The 18585-nt window shown below is 41.7% G+C and overlaps 1 protein-coding gene across 2 annotated transcripts in view; it reads right to left on the bottom strand.

Annotated features, from left to right (window-relative positions):
- Window positions 1-11657, bottom strand: part of LOC125888637 (cytoplasmic dynein 2 heavy chain 1) — a 146941-nt gene extending 135284 nt beyond the window's left edge. For both annotated transcript variants that reach the window (XM_049576118.1, XM_049576120.1), the window contains exons 1-15: window positions 11539-11657; window positions 10603-10820; window positions 9312-9485; window positions 8842-8980; window positions 8401-8519; window positions 7311-7455; window positions 6805-6950; window positions 6504-6590; window positions 3418-3552; window positions 1888-2001; window positions 1682-1793; window positions 1341-1465; window positions 919-1094; window positions 413-608; window positions 195-290 (exon numbers count right to left, since the gene is read on the bottom strand). In XM_049576118.1, coding sequence (XP_049432075.1) covers window positions 195-290; window positions 413-608; window positions 919-1094; window positions 1341-1465; window positions 1682-1793; window positions 1888-2001; window positions 3418-3552; window positions 6504-6590; window positions 6805-6950; window positions 7311-7455; window positions 8401-8519; window positions 8842-8980; window positions 9312-9485; window positions 10603-10785 — 1947 coding nt within the window. In that variant the 5' untranslated portion in view covers window positions 10786-10820; window positions 11539-11657. The remainder of the gene's footprint in view (window positions 1-194; window positions 291-412; window positions 609-918; window positions 1095-1340; window positions 1466-1681; window positions 1794-1887; window positions 2002-3417; window positions 3553-6503; window positions 6591-6804; window positions 6951-7310; window positions 7456-8400; window positions 8520-8841; window positions 8981-9311; window positions 9486-10602; window positions 10821-11538) is intronic.
- Between the last annotated feature and the right edge of the window lie 6928 nt (window positions 11658-18585).

Below are 18585 nucleotides of genomic sequence, written 5' to 3'. Positions count from 1 at the left end.
TACTTTATTATCTGAATTACTCTGAGAGGCCGAACAACATCAGGCAAAGGGACTGCTGATAAAAAGTAGCCTTTCTGCTAACATTTAAACATTTACATTTGTTTAAATGTTGATTAATGTACATTTATCCTTTTTGATATTTAGCATGCGATGCCTGGGAAGTAAAAATTATAATTTCCAGCTGTGTGCAGTACCTTGATGACCTGTTCAAAGGCCAGGGCAAGACTAAGCATCATCGGTCTCTGAGAGGGAATCATCTGCTGGTCAATGGTGTTGTAGAAATGGGCCACCTACAATGCAGTAGTACTTTGTTACAATACGCGCATGAGACTAGCTAAAACAGAAATAATGACACAGATATGAATAAAAACATGAGGAAAACATGTTTGTGTGTCTTTGTGTACACTCTCACTTGTTTAAGGACAATAGCTTGTCTGTAGAATTTGTCTGCAGTATTAGCAGCCTGCTGTATCTTGGCTGGGATGGGAAAGCCCAGGGCAGAAAGCTGCCTGACCTCCCTGACCAGACTGACCAGCCTGTCTGAATACTGGATCTTCAGCCTGCCGTCCACATGGTCCAGATCCATCACACGGTTACTGGCCTGGAGACTATACAGAGGGAGAGAATTATAATTAGATCCAATCAAACTGGCACCTATTCCAACTGAGGTGCCCTTCATCAATGTGCTAAATAACATGATGATGAACATGGAAAATAAAAATGGCAGAAAACAGTACAGATTATGTTAACAAATTAATAAGATTTTACTGAGAAATGTAAGTATGCTGCTGTCTAAGATACTTTGACATATAATTTGAACACAATGCTTTCAGTGGCAAACGAGATAAAATTTGGTGTTGCTCTGAGCTTGTCTTGTATGTTATGTTAGCTGAGGTCACAGTGTGCAGTGTTTCCAACCTGATGCCTGATTTTGAGTCAGCCAGTCCAGACAGTATATCTCTTGACCAGTCCCCGACCTGTTCCTGTTCATACGCCCTCAGACCCTCCAGCAGGTCATCACAGAAATGCAGGAACCCCTTAAAACCGGACAGGTCTGAGAGCAGTGCCTCAGCTATACGCATAGAGTCTTCAACCTAATGTAAGAAATATTTTTTTTAAAAAAAGGAATCAGTACACACTATTATATCATTGGATTTTTTTTTATATTTGTCACATCAGCAAAAAGCTACGGTTGTGTGATCAGATCACTATCAGTCCAATTATTGGATGTAGGCCCATGCAAATTAATAAAAGAAGAGGAAGTCCATGGTATTCAGTTGCCAGCGGTCTCATACAGGATATGTGCGCATGTGATCATACACAGACACATGCTCTGTTACCTTGTGTGTGAGCTGTCGGACCCAGACGATTTTGTTCACCACCTCAGGGAGGTTCCTGCCAATGAGTGGACCAGATTTGTCTCCAGGGCCTCCATGGCATCGGTTCTCAAAATCAGTCTTCAGGCCTAAGAAAATCAATGAAGTAAAGAGAAGTCAACGATGCAGAACAACAGTGTGTCACCACTGAATGTCCCTTCATCATATACATCATTTTTTTCTGAGTCACTTACTATACGAGAACAGGTAGTGCTTCAGCTAAAGAATATATTTCTCTTATTCTCACCACCAAGACATCTTACTGTGCCATTTCAACTAAATCACTTCTGAAACAAGCTGTGTACCCTTGTTGTAGTCGAGTAGTCTAGCCAGTAAGGTCTCTCTCTCTGACTGCAGCTCTTTGCTGATGGTGGGACGTCTGATTAACTCCTTGTGCTTTTGAAACACCTGCAACAGCTAGACAGCAAACACAAACAGGCACATACTCTAAGTTCTCACAATAACACAGACAATATTTTACAACCTGAGCTGAAGCAGTGTGTTTCACTACCTGTTGTGGGTTGTCCTGTACATCAGCAATGTAGCTCTTTAGTCTGCCTGCGACCTCCTGCTCTGATGGAGCCATTAGGCGCTCAAACTGAGCCACCGCTGTTCTCCAAACAGGCTACAAAAAACATACAACAAAATGTCATATGCTAAGTTTGAGAGGGATGTTTCATGCTTGCTTCAGTTACATGAGAAGCAATTTACAGTATTATAATTTAAAGGGCCAGTGTGTAAAATGGGTTGAAAACCGTTGAAAACAGTAACATCACTGGTCAAATTCTAGATTGCAGGGCTCACTCGCTCACCCGTCCCGTCAGGTAAATGATGGTGGCCTCGTAGGGACAAAAAGCCTTGCGCAGACACGAGTTTTTCAGGAGTAGGTCTATCTAGCAACGAGGTGAATGTTTATTTAGAAATCTAAACCATGTTACGATATTGTAATGAATCCCTCACGAGCAGGAGACCAGAGGAGCGTTCGGGAAAAAGGCCAGTTTATTTAAGCACTCCAAAAACTCCGGTAACACTCCAGGGGGTAAAAGACTCCATCCCAAACTCTGACTCTTCTAGTGTAACACACACACTCCATACACACATACTCGTTTACAATACCTAGCGGGCACCCCCTCCCCTCTCTGCTCCACCAATCTCCAGCCCGCACACTGACTGACAGCGTAGCCTGTAAACAGACCTCAGCTGTTTATTTAGCCTAGCAATATCTCTGGACTTGTCGCTGCAATGGACGACTCTGAACACGATTTTGAAGAGTTTCTTGTAGCGGACACAGATCCAGAGCTATACCTGTTTGAGCCGGAGTTCACAGATGAGAGCCAGCGTACACTGAGCAGGCGAGAAGAGAGGCTGAATCCTCCGCTCCCATTTTGCTGCACAGAATGGGATTCGGTGCTACTGCTACCATCGTTGGGGAGATATATCATCAGGAGGAAAAGCGCCGCAGAGAGTGCATCACAAAGAGTGAAGTTGCGTCTTCTTTTCTTCGCAGATGACGGTTTGGGTTCATTCTCTCCTGTTGAGTGGTAAATGTGGTCCATTCGCAAACTTTATAACTAAAAAAACCTTTCACTACTCTCTATCGACGAACTACTAACACTCTCTGCTGTTTCCTCCTCCTTCTTCCTTCCTTGGATTGTCTGCTCGGTCTGCCGTACATACATGGCGGCGCAAGATGGCGACCTCTCTAAAGCAAGGCCCTTGCTATATATACATATATATATATAAAAGCATAATTATAAGGCTACGAAACCAAACGAATTTTATTTTATAGCGATTATACACTTATATAAACATATTAATGGGTAGAATATTCAGATTCAGATTCAGATTTGACAATAAACCATGCCAAATATTACACGCTGGCCCTTTAATGCTAGCTAGTGGCTATGTAAATCTGTTGCTCTTTTTATTGTAAAAGGCACTGACATTAACAAAGTACAGGCCTGCGGAAAGCTCAAACAAGGTAAATCAGAAGTCTTACATGCTCATAACACATGTACACTCCCTGTTTATTTTTACTAACCTCAGTGTAGGGGTTGTAATGCAGAGGGTTGAGTCCAGAGAAAGGTTCAAACACACGATCTGAAGTCAGAGCCTGCTGCTTCCCGCCTGGCAGCAGACGCAGCAGTTTTTCATGAACCATACGCAGAGTCACTACCTGGTGGACATAAAAAAGGAGAGCGTTTTCACATTATCTATGTCAATTGTTATTTATGTTTGGTTACCAGGGTCACAGGAGTGAACATGACTTACAATTTGTGACTGACTTTTCCGATTATGGTGCTCATTCTAAGATAGCGTGTATACGGGTATGGGAGACTAAGAAATAGAGATGTCAATACGCGTGATAAACTGACATGTCGAACCTTTAATAGAAATGCTAACACGGCAGATATTAGATGGCTCCGACATTTATCATTCTGTCCACAGGGGAAATGATATAATTTATTTTAAAGAGGAAAGACTCATCTGTATGTATCTGACAGTGGCTGTATGTCTTTGGATCAATGTGGCCACTTCCCCAAGTCTGTGGTAGTGTTTCTAAGCAAAAAAATCATTTCGCCAGTTCAAATGAGGTTTTAACGGCGTCATAGATCTGTACCACAGCTAAGCAGTTTTTTCAGAGGGTACAAGGAGGATCCTGGTCTGCAAACACTGCCATGCATACAAACAGCTAACAAGGGCAGGTAGTTTATCAAAGACAATGTCCCAATTCAGGGCCTCACCCCTTCACAGTCTGCATTTCAAGACAGTTACTTCAAGCCCATAAAGGTTCACAATTTGTGTAAAAACAAAAGATGGGATCAAATCTGTACTTATGAACATTTCATGAATGTCCATGTGAGTGGATGACTTTTGGGTCAATAAGGGGCTTAACAAATAGTGCTATACATTTAACAATATTCTATTAAAGGTTCTGTATAAGACATTCATAGCATTAATATACTGTAGCAGCAAACCACTATTTGCTACGGAAAGATATCGTGGAGTAATGGTGAGAATTAGATCACGCTACCTCTGTGTGTGTTGTAATCAGAGCTTATTTGGTGTTTGTTGTGGTAAGCCAATCCAGCCACACATGTGTTAGCGCAAGTGTGTATCCCAGAGGCTGTATGAGCTCATACAGCGATTACCGCTGATGTCATGATGGTGTTGCTGTCGAAGTGTGGTGTACTCCCTACAATTCCCCCCACTTAACTCTGTTAGCTATGTCAGCACTGTCACTGTTGTTTACCTCTGTTTATGGCTAGTTTATGGCTATGGTTAGCTGCTAGCTCAGCCACCTCATGTTAAGAACCTTGTCCAGACAACTCATTTGCTCTGATTTTCACATAGTGTGCCTTTAAGAGAGAAGTGTTTAAGCAGACGTGAGAAGGGCAAAGAAGGCAGGGTTCAACGCTAAGGTTTTTTTTTTTCACTTGCCCGGTCGGGCAAGTTAGTCAGAGATCTACTTGCCCGAAGGCAGTTTTTACTTGCCCTATAAAAATTGTTTAATTTAAGCGGCTATCAAATAACAAAGACTGCAGTTATTTTTATGTTATGTAATCTTTATTCACACTGTATTTATTAATTAAAACAACATATGTCATGTATTGTAGCTTAATTCCTACACAAAAATGACAGTGTCAGGGCTTAAAGTGAAAAATTTGTCAATCATTCTCCGTCTATAATTTTGCGCCCTACGTGAGCCATGCCCACCTCTATTTATTTTTCACCCATCTCTCCAGTTCTGCTGTATTAACACCGGGTTTAATATATTTTGCTTCCATCTCTCTGCCCTGCTCTACTGTACTTCAACGCTACTTCGCTCTCTCTCTACTCTACCAGTAGACTACCACATCCACCTGTTGCACAAAACGCACACAGCAGTGTTTCCCCTAGGATGGAGTTGTAGCAGCGGAGGTGAAGCACACGCATGAAAAATAATTTTCACATGCGTGAAACTTTTTTGTATGCTTGCAAAGCACAGCCTGCTGGGATGCTTCTATGTATCTACTGGCACCAGAAGGGCTCTTTAGGACTAAGTACATACAGTACATGTGTGCACAGTAATGAGCAGGTGAAATGTCTGTCTAGCTTACATATGAGGTGTCTCAAGATTTAGGAACATTCTATTTTATTGAACATAATAAAAGTAAAAAGTCACTTGACATGCTGCTGTTTTGTGCTATGACCTATTTAAGTGTTGGAAGTTGTTATTTACGTGACAACGCCTGAACGCAACACAAGCTCAGCTTGAGTGCCATGCTGAGCTGCTGTGCGAGCAGCGTGTTTGTCTGTGCGTAACAGCAGTCTGTTGGTTATTTACACACTGTCTATTTCAATAACTTTGTCAGCTGACAAACTGCACTGGGCTCGGGGTCAGGTTTGATCAGGAAAATGCGGCCCGAGCCGCTCTAGCCTGATCACCTGTGTGTGTGGCGGAACTCCGCCGTGCATGATACAGAGAGCAGAGGAGAATTGTTAATGCGTGACCATGTAGAGACAGAAATGACACGATGGCATAACACCATAAATAGTATATTGTTATGTTATTATATGAAGCATCCGTCGCGCAAAATAATATCAATGGGGGCTGTGGGCAGGACATTGTTACACAGCTGTGCCTGTGACTTCAGGCAGAGAGACTGCTGCATCAGAGCAGAAGAACACGTTTTAAAATACATTTATTTTATCAATTAGTTATTAACTTTTACTATTTTTAGCAACTCGCCCGATCGGGCAAGTGAGTTGTTAGTTTACATGCCTGACTGTGAGTTTTACTTGCCCCGGGCAATCGGGCAATCCTGATTGTTGAGCCCTGGAAGGTAAAGGTCAAAAAACATGAGTATCTTTTATAACCCATATATGGCTCATGTTCCTTCCTTGTTCTGGTTTCAAAATAAACATCAAGAGGAAATTCCATGTAAATGTGACGTCTACTATTCCACAAACAAGCACAAAGGGGGAGGGGACAACTGTGAGAATGCTTGCAGACATATTTTAAGGTCTGAATGTGATGCAACCAGTGTATCACAATGCTGTGTGCAAAGGAGAAATATGCACTATTGCACAATGTCTACTCTGCAGAGTCTGTTTCCTTGTCCCTGGATTTGAACCATATCTTACCTCATCTAGCCTTTTTGCAAGGCAATGAAGGGTTTGTGGGCAGTGCTTGTTTCCTTTCCAGGGGTGGGGAGCATGTCTTTTCCATACCTGAGATAAAATAAGGCAATTAAATGGTTTTAATGCTCACCTTCTCGCTTTTATATTACAAGTAGAAATGGATTTTCAGTCACATTTTATGTTTAAATGCATTGCTTCCAGTTGAATTGAAGTGATGGGTTTAAATGTGACAGTAAACAGTAAAGGTTTTGATTTTTGAGGAACCATTTTGTGCATACTTTTCCCCCATACTAATCTTCCATACCTGTCCAGTCAGATGTTCACAGGCTACCACCCACTGTTCACAAATGGCGATACCCGTTCTCAGGTTCTCTCTCATCGATACAAACGGCTCCTCAAAGATTTTAAGATCACTCAGCTTCCTCTGAACATATCTTCCAAGGGATCCACCTTGTGCACAAACAAACACAAACAGAAAAGATTACAAAATTGCCACATACATAGGCATCCACACACAGTGACGCACATGCACTGAGGGAACATTACCAATATATCACTGCAATCTCAAGCATTTCAACATACTGGTGACTGCTCATGTTCTGTATGTACGGTAGTACATACTGTACTTCTGTATACCAAGGAGTTCCAAGGAAAACAATATCAGTTTCATTTCTCAAGAGATGTACATTTCATCAACAATCACAGGAGCTAACACAGAAGTCTTGACACACACTGTATGTTAAAGACAACATCAGCAAATATTTGTTTTCATTTCCTGATTTGGGTCGCGTACATGTGAGAGAGTCTCACCGATAACATCCATGAGTCGGATCATGCGTGTTTCGGGATATGGCTCAAAATCAGTCTGCCTCCAAACATCATCCAGAGTGTCCCTGGTCTGCTCCACCAGGTCCACAACATCAGGCATAGACAAGCCATCAAGACCACAATACTCCTGATGGAAACACAAAGAGATACACAGTTTGGTGTGTCAGTTAAATGTAGTTTAATCCCAGTAAGTTCAATGTGATTTAAATTTCAGCTTCTTGAAGAACTATTAAACGCTGTTCAAAACCAACTTATCAACTTGTCTGAAAAGTCAATGCTAAGTACAGTAAAGTGAGTGTGTTTGCTGATCCTGTGAGTTCATTTATCTCCTTTAACTTTAGCTTACATTGTAGTTATGGTATGTAGCGTGTGAAATAGAGTATGGTGAATGTGCTAGTAAAGGTAGTATCAGCATTGCTTCTGCCTGGAGCTCGCATAAACGGAGCCTGGGTTTGGTTGAAGGTGGCAGTGCTGTTTGGGCTGAGATCACTGTCTAGCCTCCTGGAGGTGTCATTGTTGTGAGGGCTCGTCTTGGGGAGGTAGACTGTACAGCCTAACCCGGCGGGGGAGTGTGATAGCCCAACAAGGCTTTCTTCCCTGGGTCTACCTCCTCTGTGGTAGTATAGGTAAGGTAAAGGAGGTTGTTCGGTTAGTGTGGGGAGCAGTGAGACCTGGCATTAGGGGAGTGTCTCTGGGACGCCAGAGATCACTGTCTAGCCTCCTGGAGGTGTCGTGGGACCAACTAGACGAAACACCGGTGAAAGGAGGTTCCCACCCGATGACCCCAAAGACATGTTAGTTATCACTGCTCACTGGTCTGTATAGTTAAGCCTTGCCATAATAGCTTGTCGTAGGGCTTAGGAGGTTATTCACTGAGTGCTGATCCCTTTTTTTTATTTATTTATTTATTTATTTATTTTTAGAGCACAAACTTCTTGTGTTTATTTGAATACAGTTACAGATTTTAGTTTACATCTCAATAACTAATTCAACTGGGAACCACCCTGTGTACAAACAATATGTGGTAGCTGTAATGTAGCCAGTCCTAACACATAAAGGTTCGCATGCATACCTTCTGTATGGGTTTAAATTGCTCTGTGAAATATGTAGCCCTTTCTCTCGCACTGTTCTTCTCTGCAGATTGAGAGAGATCGTCCCAGTATTGGAATTCATCACTAGAAGTCAGGATGCCTGCATGGGGACGACAAAAATATGAGTACACTGTTTCAAAATCATTACGTAACCTTGTTCTTATCAGATTCAGTTAAGAGGGGTTTTTATTATAACACTGCAATTTTAGTTGCAGCAGTCCAGTACAGTTTAGCTGAAAGAGCATGTCACTACAGCTTGTAGCAGTGAGGAATAACTTTACTTTTGTAAATACTACTACCAAATTGCATGCATAATGTTATGTCCCTCTAAAATCCAAGTATTTGAATAGCTGTCTATCACTCTGTTGTCACTCTGGCCCTGACCTGTGAATTTCTTTCTGCAAATATATATTTATGCATACCGAGAACATCTTCCTCTGTGCGGCCCCTCTTGGCAGAGGGTTGTGCTCCAGACTGGCGTACCACTGAGCCCAGGCCAAGCTCCAGCTCACTCAGCAGGCCTGCCAGCTTAGGGTCAAGTGCTGAACGCCAGTGCTCATCCTGGAGAGAAGTGAAAGAGACACATTTAGGCTGCAACTTTTAGACCTAATGGTCTTGTTGTCTGCTCTTGCCTAATCTCTTTTCAACAAACCCTTTAAAATACTTCAAATTAAAAAGTGTTTTTTTTTTAACTACAACTATAGGAAATGTTTTAACTAAATCCAACTTGAAACATGTTCCAAATAGTAGTTTCAGAAATGTTACACTTGCTTTGGATGTTGCTGACTGTGTGGTCCAGAACAATCTTCCACTCTGGTTGATGCTACTACACAAAGCCTACATCTTTCAAAAACCATCTATGGAATTCTTTAATACACAGAGACAGGCTCACCTTCAGCAGTACAGGTGCAAAGACTTGTCTTACAGCCTTGTAGAGGGTGTTGATGGGAGACTCCAGCATGGATGACACAAGGAGATTCTGGTGAAGGTTGTCTTCTGTGATCACTGTTGGATGCAGCTTGAAGAACACCAACACCTTCTCTCCGCTGTCCCCCAACGCTTCAATCTGACAAAGCAAAATGACACAGTTTCATTGTCGAGTCAATTGTTGCTGTTTTGTTATAAACAGTTTTATTGTTATTTCCTTCTTCTAGATTTAACACACGTTCAACAAGGGCAAATCAGATGAGAAAGGCACAAGAATAGGAAATAAACAAGACGGAACAAAACAAAACAGTACAAAGCAAAGAGTATTCAGAAAAAAGGATGGAGGAGGATGTGAGGGTGACATTCATGTAGCATATGTATGTTACATATGCTACATTCATGTAGCATATGTAACATACATTGGATCCTGTACATCCATTGTATACAAGCCTGTTAAACTAGGGGCTGCTGTTTTAAAAGTGCACAGACAGTATCTCAGTGGTCTTCCAGCCCCTTATCGAAGTCTTTTAACAAGCTGTTCCATGTCTAGTTAATCCAGGTATTCCTTCAGCCACAGTCCCTTGTGAAGCAGGCTGCTTAACGCTCGCTCCACTTTAGAAGAATTAGTCGTTTAGTAGATAAGCAACCCAGTGTCTATAGGCGCTCAACAGTTATTCCAACATTAGTGTCAAACTTCTGGCCCAGCAAGCATTTGGGGCAAACTGGGAAAATGACATCGAAAAACTCAGTGTTTTTACAGCTGGAAAATCCCAGATATTGTATAATCCTAAATCTTACACACTGAGAAGATCTCAAAGCCAGCCTCAAATCATGTTCCACTGGGAAGCAGTCAGAGATGTCTTTAGGTCATGCTACCAAGCCAGCTGGACAGAAAAATATGCATTAGGGGCAGCTATAGACATTAATTCATAGATATCTGAGACCACACCTCTTGCAAGGGTTGCCTTCTTTAGAGGCTGACTCAGAACCAACTGTTGCTGTTCAAAGTATAACACAACATGACCTGCACATATACATACTACCAGGCTATCTGACACATACAAATCTGTAAAGGAAATGCTGTTTAGAATCAGTAGAAACCAGATGTTTTTGTTTTTTTAACCACTTAATAACACAAATTGGCTTAAGGTTGGGATATTTCCTTATGAGTCATGAGGCAAAAGATTTCACATGGATATGTTGCTCTGTCCTGGGAAACTTTATCACTGTAATGATGTTTTAAACATGTGTGTTACCTTATTTGACAAGTGAAGGTCATTGTCATGTCTACTGACGGACAGGACAAATTCATTCCCATCATCCAGGAAGTTATTGAGTTCTGGGCTGTCCACCAGGGACGACGAAGGCTTTATCCCATAGAAGCTTCCAGTCGTGGTCAAGATAAACTTTTTGCGAGCATCATCCAACCCCTGGGGCATCTTTCAGCTGCAGTGATGTACTGAAGCTGAGAAAGCTGGAGTATAAAGAAAATAACACTGTAAATGACCACCCTGTGGGAAGAATATGGCTAACAGGTGGTTATTGTGTAAAACAGATACTTGTACAAATCATTATTAAGTGTCTTATTGCTGCAGATTTTTGACTTTGACTTCGGTTAAACACATCGTTGTTTGTGCTTTGAACGAATACGTAATGTTATACCTTTTTTCTGCCGACCAAGAAATATGAAAATATACATAATAAGCCTTCGTCAAACCACATGACCTTTCAAGTTTCCCGGTTCACTGTCTATACAACTATAACTAGTTACTTTGCCCTAAAGAATGGTGGATAAGTTAACATTTAAGGAAGCTTTAACGCATTTAAAGTCATGCGTTAGCACCGCTAACGTTACCTGAGGTGATACTGCTTGCTAAACTGTTAGCTAACTAACGTTGTTACCATCTTAAAGGTGCTAGCGCTGACACGTTAGCCTAAAGTTATAAGACCACCATACGTTCAGGTAGTCCTCTTTGTTTAGGCAGCGTCTTCTATTGACATTGTAGGGTTTGCATTAATGTTCACAATGTTGTGGTACAGCATTGTAACTAAGCAATGGCTATGGTAGGAAAGATACCATCGGCTAGCTAGCTAGCGTTAGCTCATCGCCTCTGTGAGATAAAGTTAAGCAATTTAGCTAGCTAGCTTGACTGCAGCACGCTAGTGAACTGATAGAAACATGGGTTTCGTACCGTTTTGCCACCTAAGGTCCCACTCCCGGATAGTTTTGATAACTCAATTCATGGAGGGAACTTGTATCAATCTGTTACTCGGTGTGTGCCTCGAAGATTATGCTTGCGCGGTTACCAAGCAACTACTTCTTCTTCTTATGAATTTCCGGCAGGCTGGATGCCTTGCGGCACATTGCTGCCCCCCGCAGGTCGGGCTGAGATTGCAGTTTTAGGCCCTTCCTATTTCCAAAGTTGCTATCCTGTGGAGGTGACGAAGTCAAGGACTGCTTTCACTCATTGCCTGGTTCTCTGTGGGATTAAGGAGACTCCTCATTGTGACTGATTCCATTCCATTCATACAGGCTGCACTCCATTAGTAGATGTTTCACAGTTTGCTGTTTCCTGCAGGCTCCACATAATCCATCCTCATGTTTGCCAATCTTGGTTAATTCCCTTCCCCTTTCCATGCCAGTCCACAGTGTCCAAATCTTAGTCTTGTCATTATCACAGAGTGTTTCCGCTCACGGCCCAAGTAGCACTGGTCTACCTTTACACTATTTTGTACTGAGAAGTAATGCTGCCCTTTTTTCCATTCTCCCATTGTTTCTGCCACTGAGCTGTTACGTCATCCAGAGTGACATTCAGATATCCCAATGCCTGCAGTCAATACAACATCCCTTCTTAAAGCCCTTTTAGTGTCATATCTGCCATCTCATTCCCCTCCACCCCAACACGGGCAGGCACCCACAGAAAACCCACCATGCCTCCAGCCTGCTCAATTCTATACAACAGAGTGAGGAGCTCGACCACCAGGTCTGGTCAGGTCTGAGTCTGAGCATATAACTACCCTCCTGAGCCTGACCTCCTCCACCCACTGTAGAGCCCATATTATGGTAGTCAACTCTGTTTGACACCCCCTCAGCCAGTCGCTTGAGTTTTATCATTTTGAAATCCAGGATGTAATAGGCAAAACCTGATTTTCTTGATTTGGGATCTTGGGCCCCGTCCGTGTAAATCTGGAGATAATGCTACCAGTTGCTTTTTAGTCTGTCCGTTACCAAGTCTGAGCACACAGCACTTCCCTGTGTTTTTATGGTGTCCAGTATGCTACAATCTACTTCTGATGTGGGTAGGAGCCATGGAGGTACAGCTGGCCAGAGGACTTGAGGGGCCACCCATACCTTTTCCAATCCCCGCTTTTCCACTCGGTTACACATATTGAAAATGAAACATTTACCATGAAACTACGGTCCTTCGTAGCACATGACATAGAAGAAAATGACTCATACTCAATGTACTTACGTCATTCACATAGAGAAGGTGCACAGGCACTTGCTCCTTTCAGCCGTACGCATTGGTTAATTTAATATTTCTCACATAGGTCTTTATGAGAAGCTTAAGGAATTCAAAAATATTAGTGTCTTAGGTGGTGAAATTTGACTGTGCATGTTTACTTTTACAAAACAATTAACCTCTCTGCATTACATAACAAATCTCACAGCTCATATGTGGGCAGCATTACTCAATAGATCTTCACTGAGAAAGAGCAAGACATGTGATTCCTTTTCTGTGGCCTAGTGACTTCCAAGAAGACACTGTGTGTCACATGTTTTTTTAAATTTCAAAGTAATAGGCAATCAGGTGGCAATGCTATTTATTTAAGATACTTGCAGACTATTTATGAGTGTGTATAAATGTTGTCTGTGAAATGATTAACACTTTTTTGCAGAAATTATGGCTACTAATAGAACTACGATGGCTCTGTTTTATTGGCCTGTCACAGCAATCCATAAAAGTGTACAGTGAGTCATTCCCTTTATTATTTACATTTCTGTTTTTAGAAAAATACATGTTACTTAAAAAATCATAACAGAACTTAATGTCTCCTCTGGACCCTAGTACAAAAATGAGCTGCTTGCTCCCTATTAACCCTTCTTCTATGACCATTATGTGTAGTATTTATGTGCTGGATAACCTGGCCCCAGGTTTGCTATGTGGTAATGTATCTGTAACACAATTAAGCACCATAAGAAAAAATAAATAACTGAAATATTTGTCTTAAAATAAGAATTTAGCATCCCCTCTCATGAGCCCTCTGATAAAGAAGGACCTACCTAACACACACACACACACACACACAAACAAACAAAGCCACTTAACGACAGGGAATCCCTTGCTAGAGTTTCATTTCTGTCACTGACCATACATAGACAGAAGGGAAACTCTGCTGTCACACAGCGTCTAAACTGCTCTTTTACCCTACTGCATGTAATTAAAGCTCCGGGAAACCATTTATTGTTGACCACAAGGATTAACAGTAACACTGATAAAACAACCTCTAAACCTCTACCACTTTCCCAGACTGACAAGCAAATTCACAGAGCTTTAGAAAGACATGCAGATAGCAGATAGACACACCAACTGCAGACTTTGCAGCACCATGCACCATCTCTTTTTTTTCCAGAGATGTTGTGCATTTGCTCAGTTAAAAGGAGCACTTTTTCAAACAGGAAGTTGCTGAAAAGAGCTGATGGTGGTTAAGGTGAGATTATTCTTAAGTTTCAAAAACCCCCAGAATGATGAGAACTGATTTGTTTATTAACTCTACTGAGGACCTGGTTATGATCTCAGAGGCGTTCCTCCCACACACTGCTCAGTGGCCAACAAATTCCTGTTCATTACCTCACCAAGGCTTTGAGTTAAGGAAGCCTGTGTGGGTGTTAAACTTTCCACGAGGTTAAACAAAAGATCCTACACAATTCTTTGTCATCTGAGAAAAATGTGCACACTGTTGATTGATTTATTTAATTGTTGTGTAACATCGCCTTTCCACAAATGTTCATGTTTCATGTCAGTATGTTTTTGATAAGGCACAATGCACATTTCCTCTTTGACTTTAACACATTCTGTCCCACAGTCATTTAACTCTGTAAGGGGGGCAATTAATTTTCATTGTTCATAAATATCTTTACTGGTAACATTTGCAGTGCCATGATTCAAGGGGACACCAGATAGTATGTTGTGACAGACTACAGGAACATAATGGGGGTGAGTCAAGGACAAGTGAGAAGGAGACTTGACTTTCTCTGTAGTTTTGTCAAATTTCTCAGGGATACACATGGAAAACACCCTCTATTCCTTGTTTATTGTATCTTCCTTAAACTCTGCTGTTGTGACTACATTCAGGACCGGCAATTTCCTGTAAGCAGCATGTTCCCTGCCAAAGCAGCAATAGCTGATTTATAGTCTTCTTATCCTCTTACGGTGTAAGTTTGTTTGCTACAGACCAAAGGCATATGGACCAGGTTCACAGTCCCAGTGTGAGACCTTTAACACCTTTAGGGCATTCCCCTGCTTTCCACACAGCTGAGATAGACCTATTCCCAAACTGGACTTTTTTCTCTTACCACATTTTCTTGACCTAATCAGAAAAACGATCACAAGGTTAATATCAGCTGCAAAGAAGATCCTGAAAGGAGCTATGAAAAGCAAAGAGAATCTCACTGGGCTAACACTGGGTGACATAAGCATGCATTGTGGGCAACAAAAAAAAAACACTTTATCATGCAAGCTTTATTCCCCATATGTCAAAGTAGATATTGAAATAAATATCAAACTTAAAATGTATACATTAGAGACTGTCCAGACTGTCCCTTTTATTTACTTCAGTTACCTGGGAACCTTGCAAATTATCATTTTTTTTAACGATGATTGACAGGGTGGGTAATGAGCATCAATAATTACAGTACTAATTTTAATATCCATTATAAGACAAGGTGTTATAACAAATTGATTAAAAAACAGAAGTGAAATGATGTTCCACCGAATGTGACAGAGGAAAAAAAGAACAAACCCTGAATGTGAAACACGCTGTGGTTAGCTTCTGAGGTGTTACGAGCAAACTGACTGTGGGAGTATACTGTAAGTTTTCAAGAAAATAGCCCACCACCTGAAGCAAATGTCAGAGAAAGGCCAGTCAAGCCCAAGAGTCAGATTGTGCACTCACACACATGACTGATTTTCATGGATAAACCATCATCTTTATGAACCTAATGTCAGTGATGTCCACTTTGAAGAGCGGCTTTTGAGATATTGTGTGACATACAGGCATTTAAGCACACTTTGCAGCACCCTGCTCAGACCAATCACTACACCGTGGAAGATGACAGATAAGAGATACTGGCTGTGACTAATGAACAAACTCCATATAATGCAATTTCACATTTTTTACAATCTTAAATTATGCATCTTACTATATTCATGGATGTATTACTACACAAGCAGACACTGGCCCCAAGCCTTTGCCTGAAAGTGCCACTCAAATTAACAGATATCAACCAGGAAGACACTAAAATGACCAAAGAGACACAAAACAACTACAAAAAGTAGCAAAATATCAACAGAGAGACACAAGATGATGATAAAAATGCACAACCGACCAAAAACTGATGCAAAATGACCTAAAAAAGACACACAAACACAAAATAGAGGCAAAACCACCACATTGGGTGCGGTTACATGATGGCTTCTCATTCGGAATGAAATAATTCAGAATTAAAGTTTTTCCAGGTAGTTTACATGGGAAATATTCATTCCGAATGAAGGTTTACATAGGAGATCATTTTAATGGCCTTTTAATCGCCTTTATTCGGGTCTGCGCAAGTTTTGGGGCAGGGATGGTTTCTGATTGGATAGGGGGCGGGGCAGATGTTACGTGTTTACGTTTACTGGAAAAAAACACTGTAGTCCTCGTTCTGGATAACAAGATGCTTGACGATGCCGTTCTTAGTGCCTTTTTCGGGCTTGTTTTGCTTACATTCTTGAAGCAGCAGTATGACAACAACCTTGTTCTGCTAATGCTTCGTCTGTTGAGGGGGAGAAGGGAGGTAGAAGCCCGCTCGGGACCATCTCTTGTTTTTAGAAGCTGCCATCTTGTCATGTACGTGCTATCATTGTTGCCAACTCCTCAGTGAGAAAAGTAGCTATTGGCTGTCCTAAAAGTCGCTAAATGACATCATCGCCTAATTTGCATAATTGGCCATATGCATGCAATTGTAATGGACGCTGTAGGAGAGAGGAATAACATCATGGGAGAGACAAAAACTGAGTAAAAACACCCTGAATATGTTTAGAACTACAAATGAACCTTCTCTCAGTGATTAATATTAGACAAAGAAAATTTTACATTTAAGTCACTAAGTTGGCAACACTGCGCGCTATATACAGTACAGGCCAAAAGTTTGGACACACCTTCTCATTCAATGTGTTTTCTTTATTTTCATGACTATTTACATTGTAGATTCTCACTGAAGGCATCAAAACTATGAATGAACACGTGGAGTTATGTACTTAACAAAAAAAGGTGAAATAACTGAAAACATGTTTTATATTCTAGTTTCTTCAAAATAGCCACTCTTTGCTCTGATTACTGCTTTGCACACTCTTGGCATTCTCTCCATGAGCTTCAAGAGGTAGTCACCTGAAATGGTTTCCACTTCACAGGTGTGCCTTATCAGGGTTAATTAGTGGAATTTCTTGCTTTATCAATGGGGTTGGGACCATCAGTTGTGTTGTGCAGAAATCAGGTTAATACACAGCCGACAGCCCTATTGGACAACTGTTAAAATTCATATTATGGCAAGAACCAATCAGCTAACTAAAGAAAAACGAGTGGCCATCATTACTTTAAGAAATGAAGGTCAGTCAGTCCGGAAAATTGCAAAAACTTTAAATGTGTCTCCAAGTGGAGTCGCAAAAACCATCAAGCGCTACAACGAAACTGGCACACATGAGGACCGACCCAGGAAAGGAAGACCAAGAGTCACCTCTGCTTCTGAGGATAAGTTCATCCGAGTCACCAGCCTCAGAAATCGCAAGTTAACAGCAGCTCAGATCAGAGACCAGATGAATGCCACACAGAGTTCTAGCGGCAGACCCATCTCTAGAACAACTGTTAAGAGGAGACTGCACGAATCAGGCCTTCATGGTCAAATAGCTGCTAGGAAACCACTGCTAAGGAGAGGCAACAAGCAGAAGAGATTTGTTTGGGCCAAGAAACACAAGGAATGGACATTAGACCAGTGGAAATCTGTGCTTTGGTCTGATGAGTCCAAATTTGAGATCTTTGGTTCCAACCGCCGTGTCTTTGTGAGACGCAGAAAAGGTGAACGGATGGATTCCACATGCCTGGTTCCCACTGTGAAGCATGGAGGAGGAGGTGTGATGGTGTGGGGGTGTTTTGCTGGTGACACTGTTGGGGATTTATTCAAAATTGAAGGCACACTGAACCAGCATGGCTACCACAGCATCCTGCAGCAACATGCCATCCCATCCGGTTTGCGTTTAGTTGGACGATCATTTATTTTTCAACAGGACAATGGCCCCAAACACACCTCCAGGCTGTGTAAGGGCTATTTGACCAAGAAGGAGAGTGATGGAGTGCTGCGGCAGATGACCTGGCCTCCACAGTCACCGGCCCTGAACCCAATCGAGATGGTTTAGGGTGAGCTGGACCGCAGAGTGAAGGCAAAGGGGCCAACAAGTGCTAAACACCTCTGGGAACTCCTTCAAGACTGTTGGAAAACCATTTCAGGTGACTACCTCTTGAAGCTCATGGAGAGAATGCCAAGAGTGTGCAAAGCAGTAATCAGAGCAAAGGGTGGCTATTTTGAAGAAACTAGAATATAAAACATGTTTTCAGTTATTTCACCTTTTTTTGTTAAGTACATAACTCCACATGTGTCCATTCATAGTTTTGATGCCTTCAGTGAGAATCTACAATGTAAATAGTCATGAAAATAAAGAAAACGCATTGAATGAGAAGGTGTGTCCAAACTTTTGGCCTGTACTGTACGTCATCACACCAGAAAGGCAAGGAAACGAGCATGCGCAGAAATACCGGAATAAACCTGAAGAGGAATGATTATATACAAGTGCGAGAAATTTTTTCATTCAAAATTAGAAACAGAATACTCCAACCCCCGTGGCACAGTGCTGTGGTGGTTAGCAGTGTCGCCTCACAGCAAGAGGGTTTCTGGTTCGATCCCGGGTGTGGGAGCCCTTCTGTGC

The sequence above is a fragment of the Epinephelus fuscoguttatus genome, linkage group LG5 (genome assembly GCF_011397635.1).
Source record: "Epinephelus fuscoguttatus linkage group LG5, E.fuscoguttatus.final_Chr_v1".
In the NCBI taxonomy this organism is placed as follows: domain Eukaryota; kingdom Metazoa; phylum Chordata; class Actinopteri; order Perciformes; family Serranidae; genus Epinephelus; species Epinephelus fuscoguttatus.
This window is presented reverse-complemented; position numbering and strand designations above follow the sequence as displayed.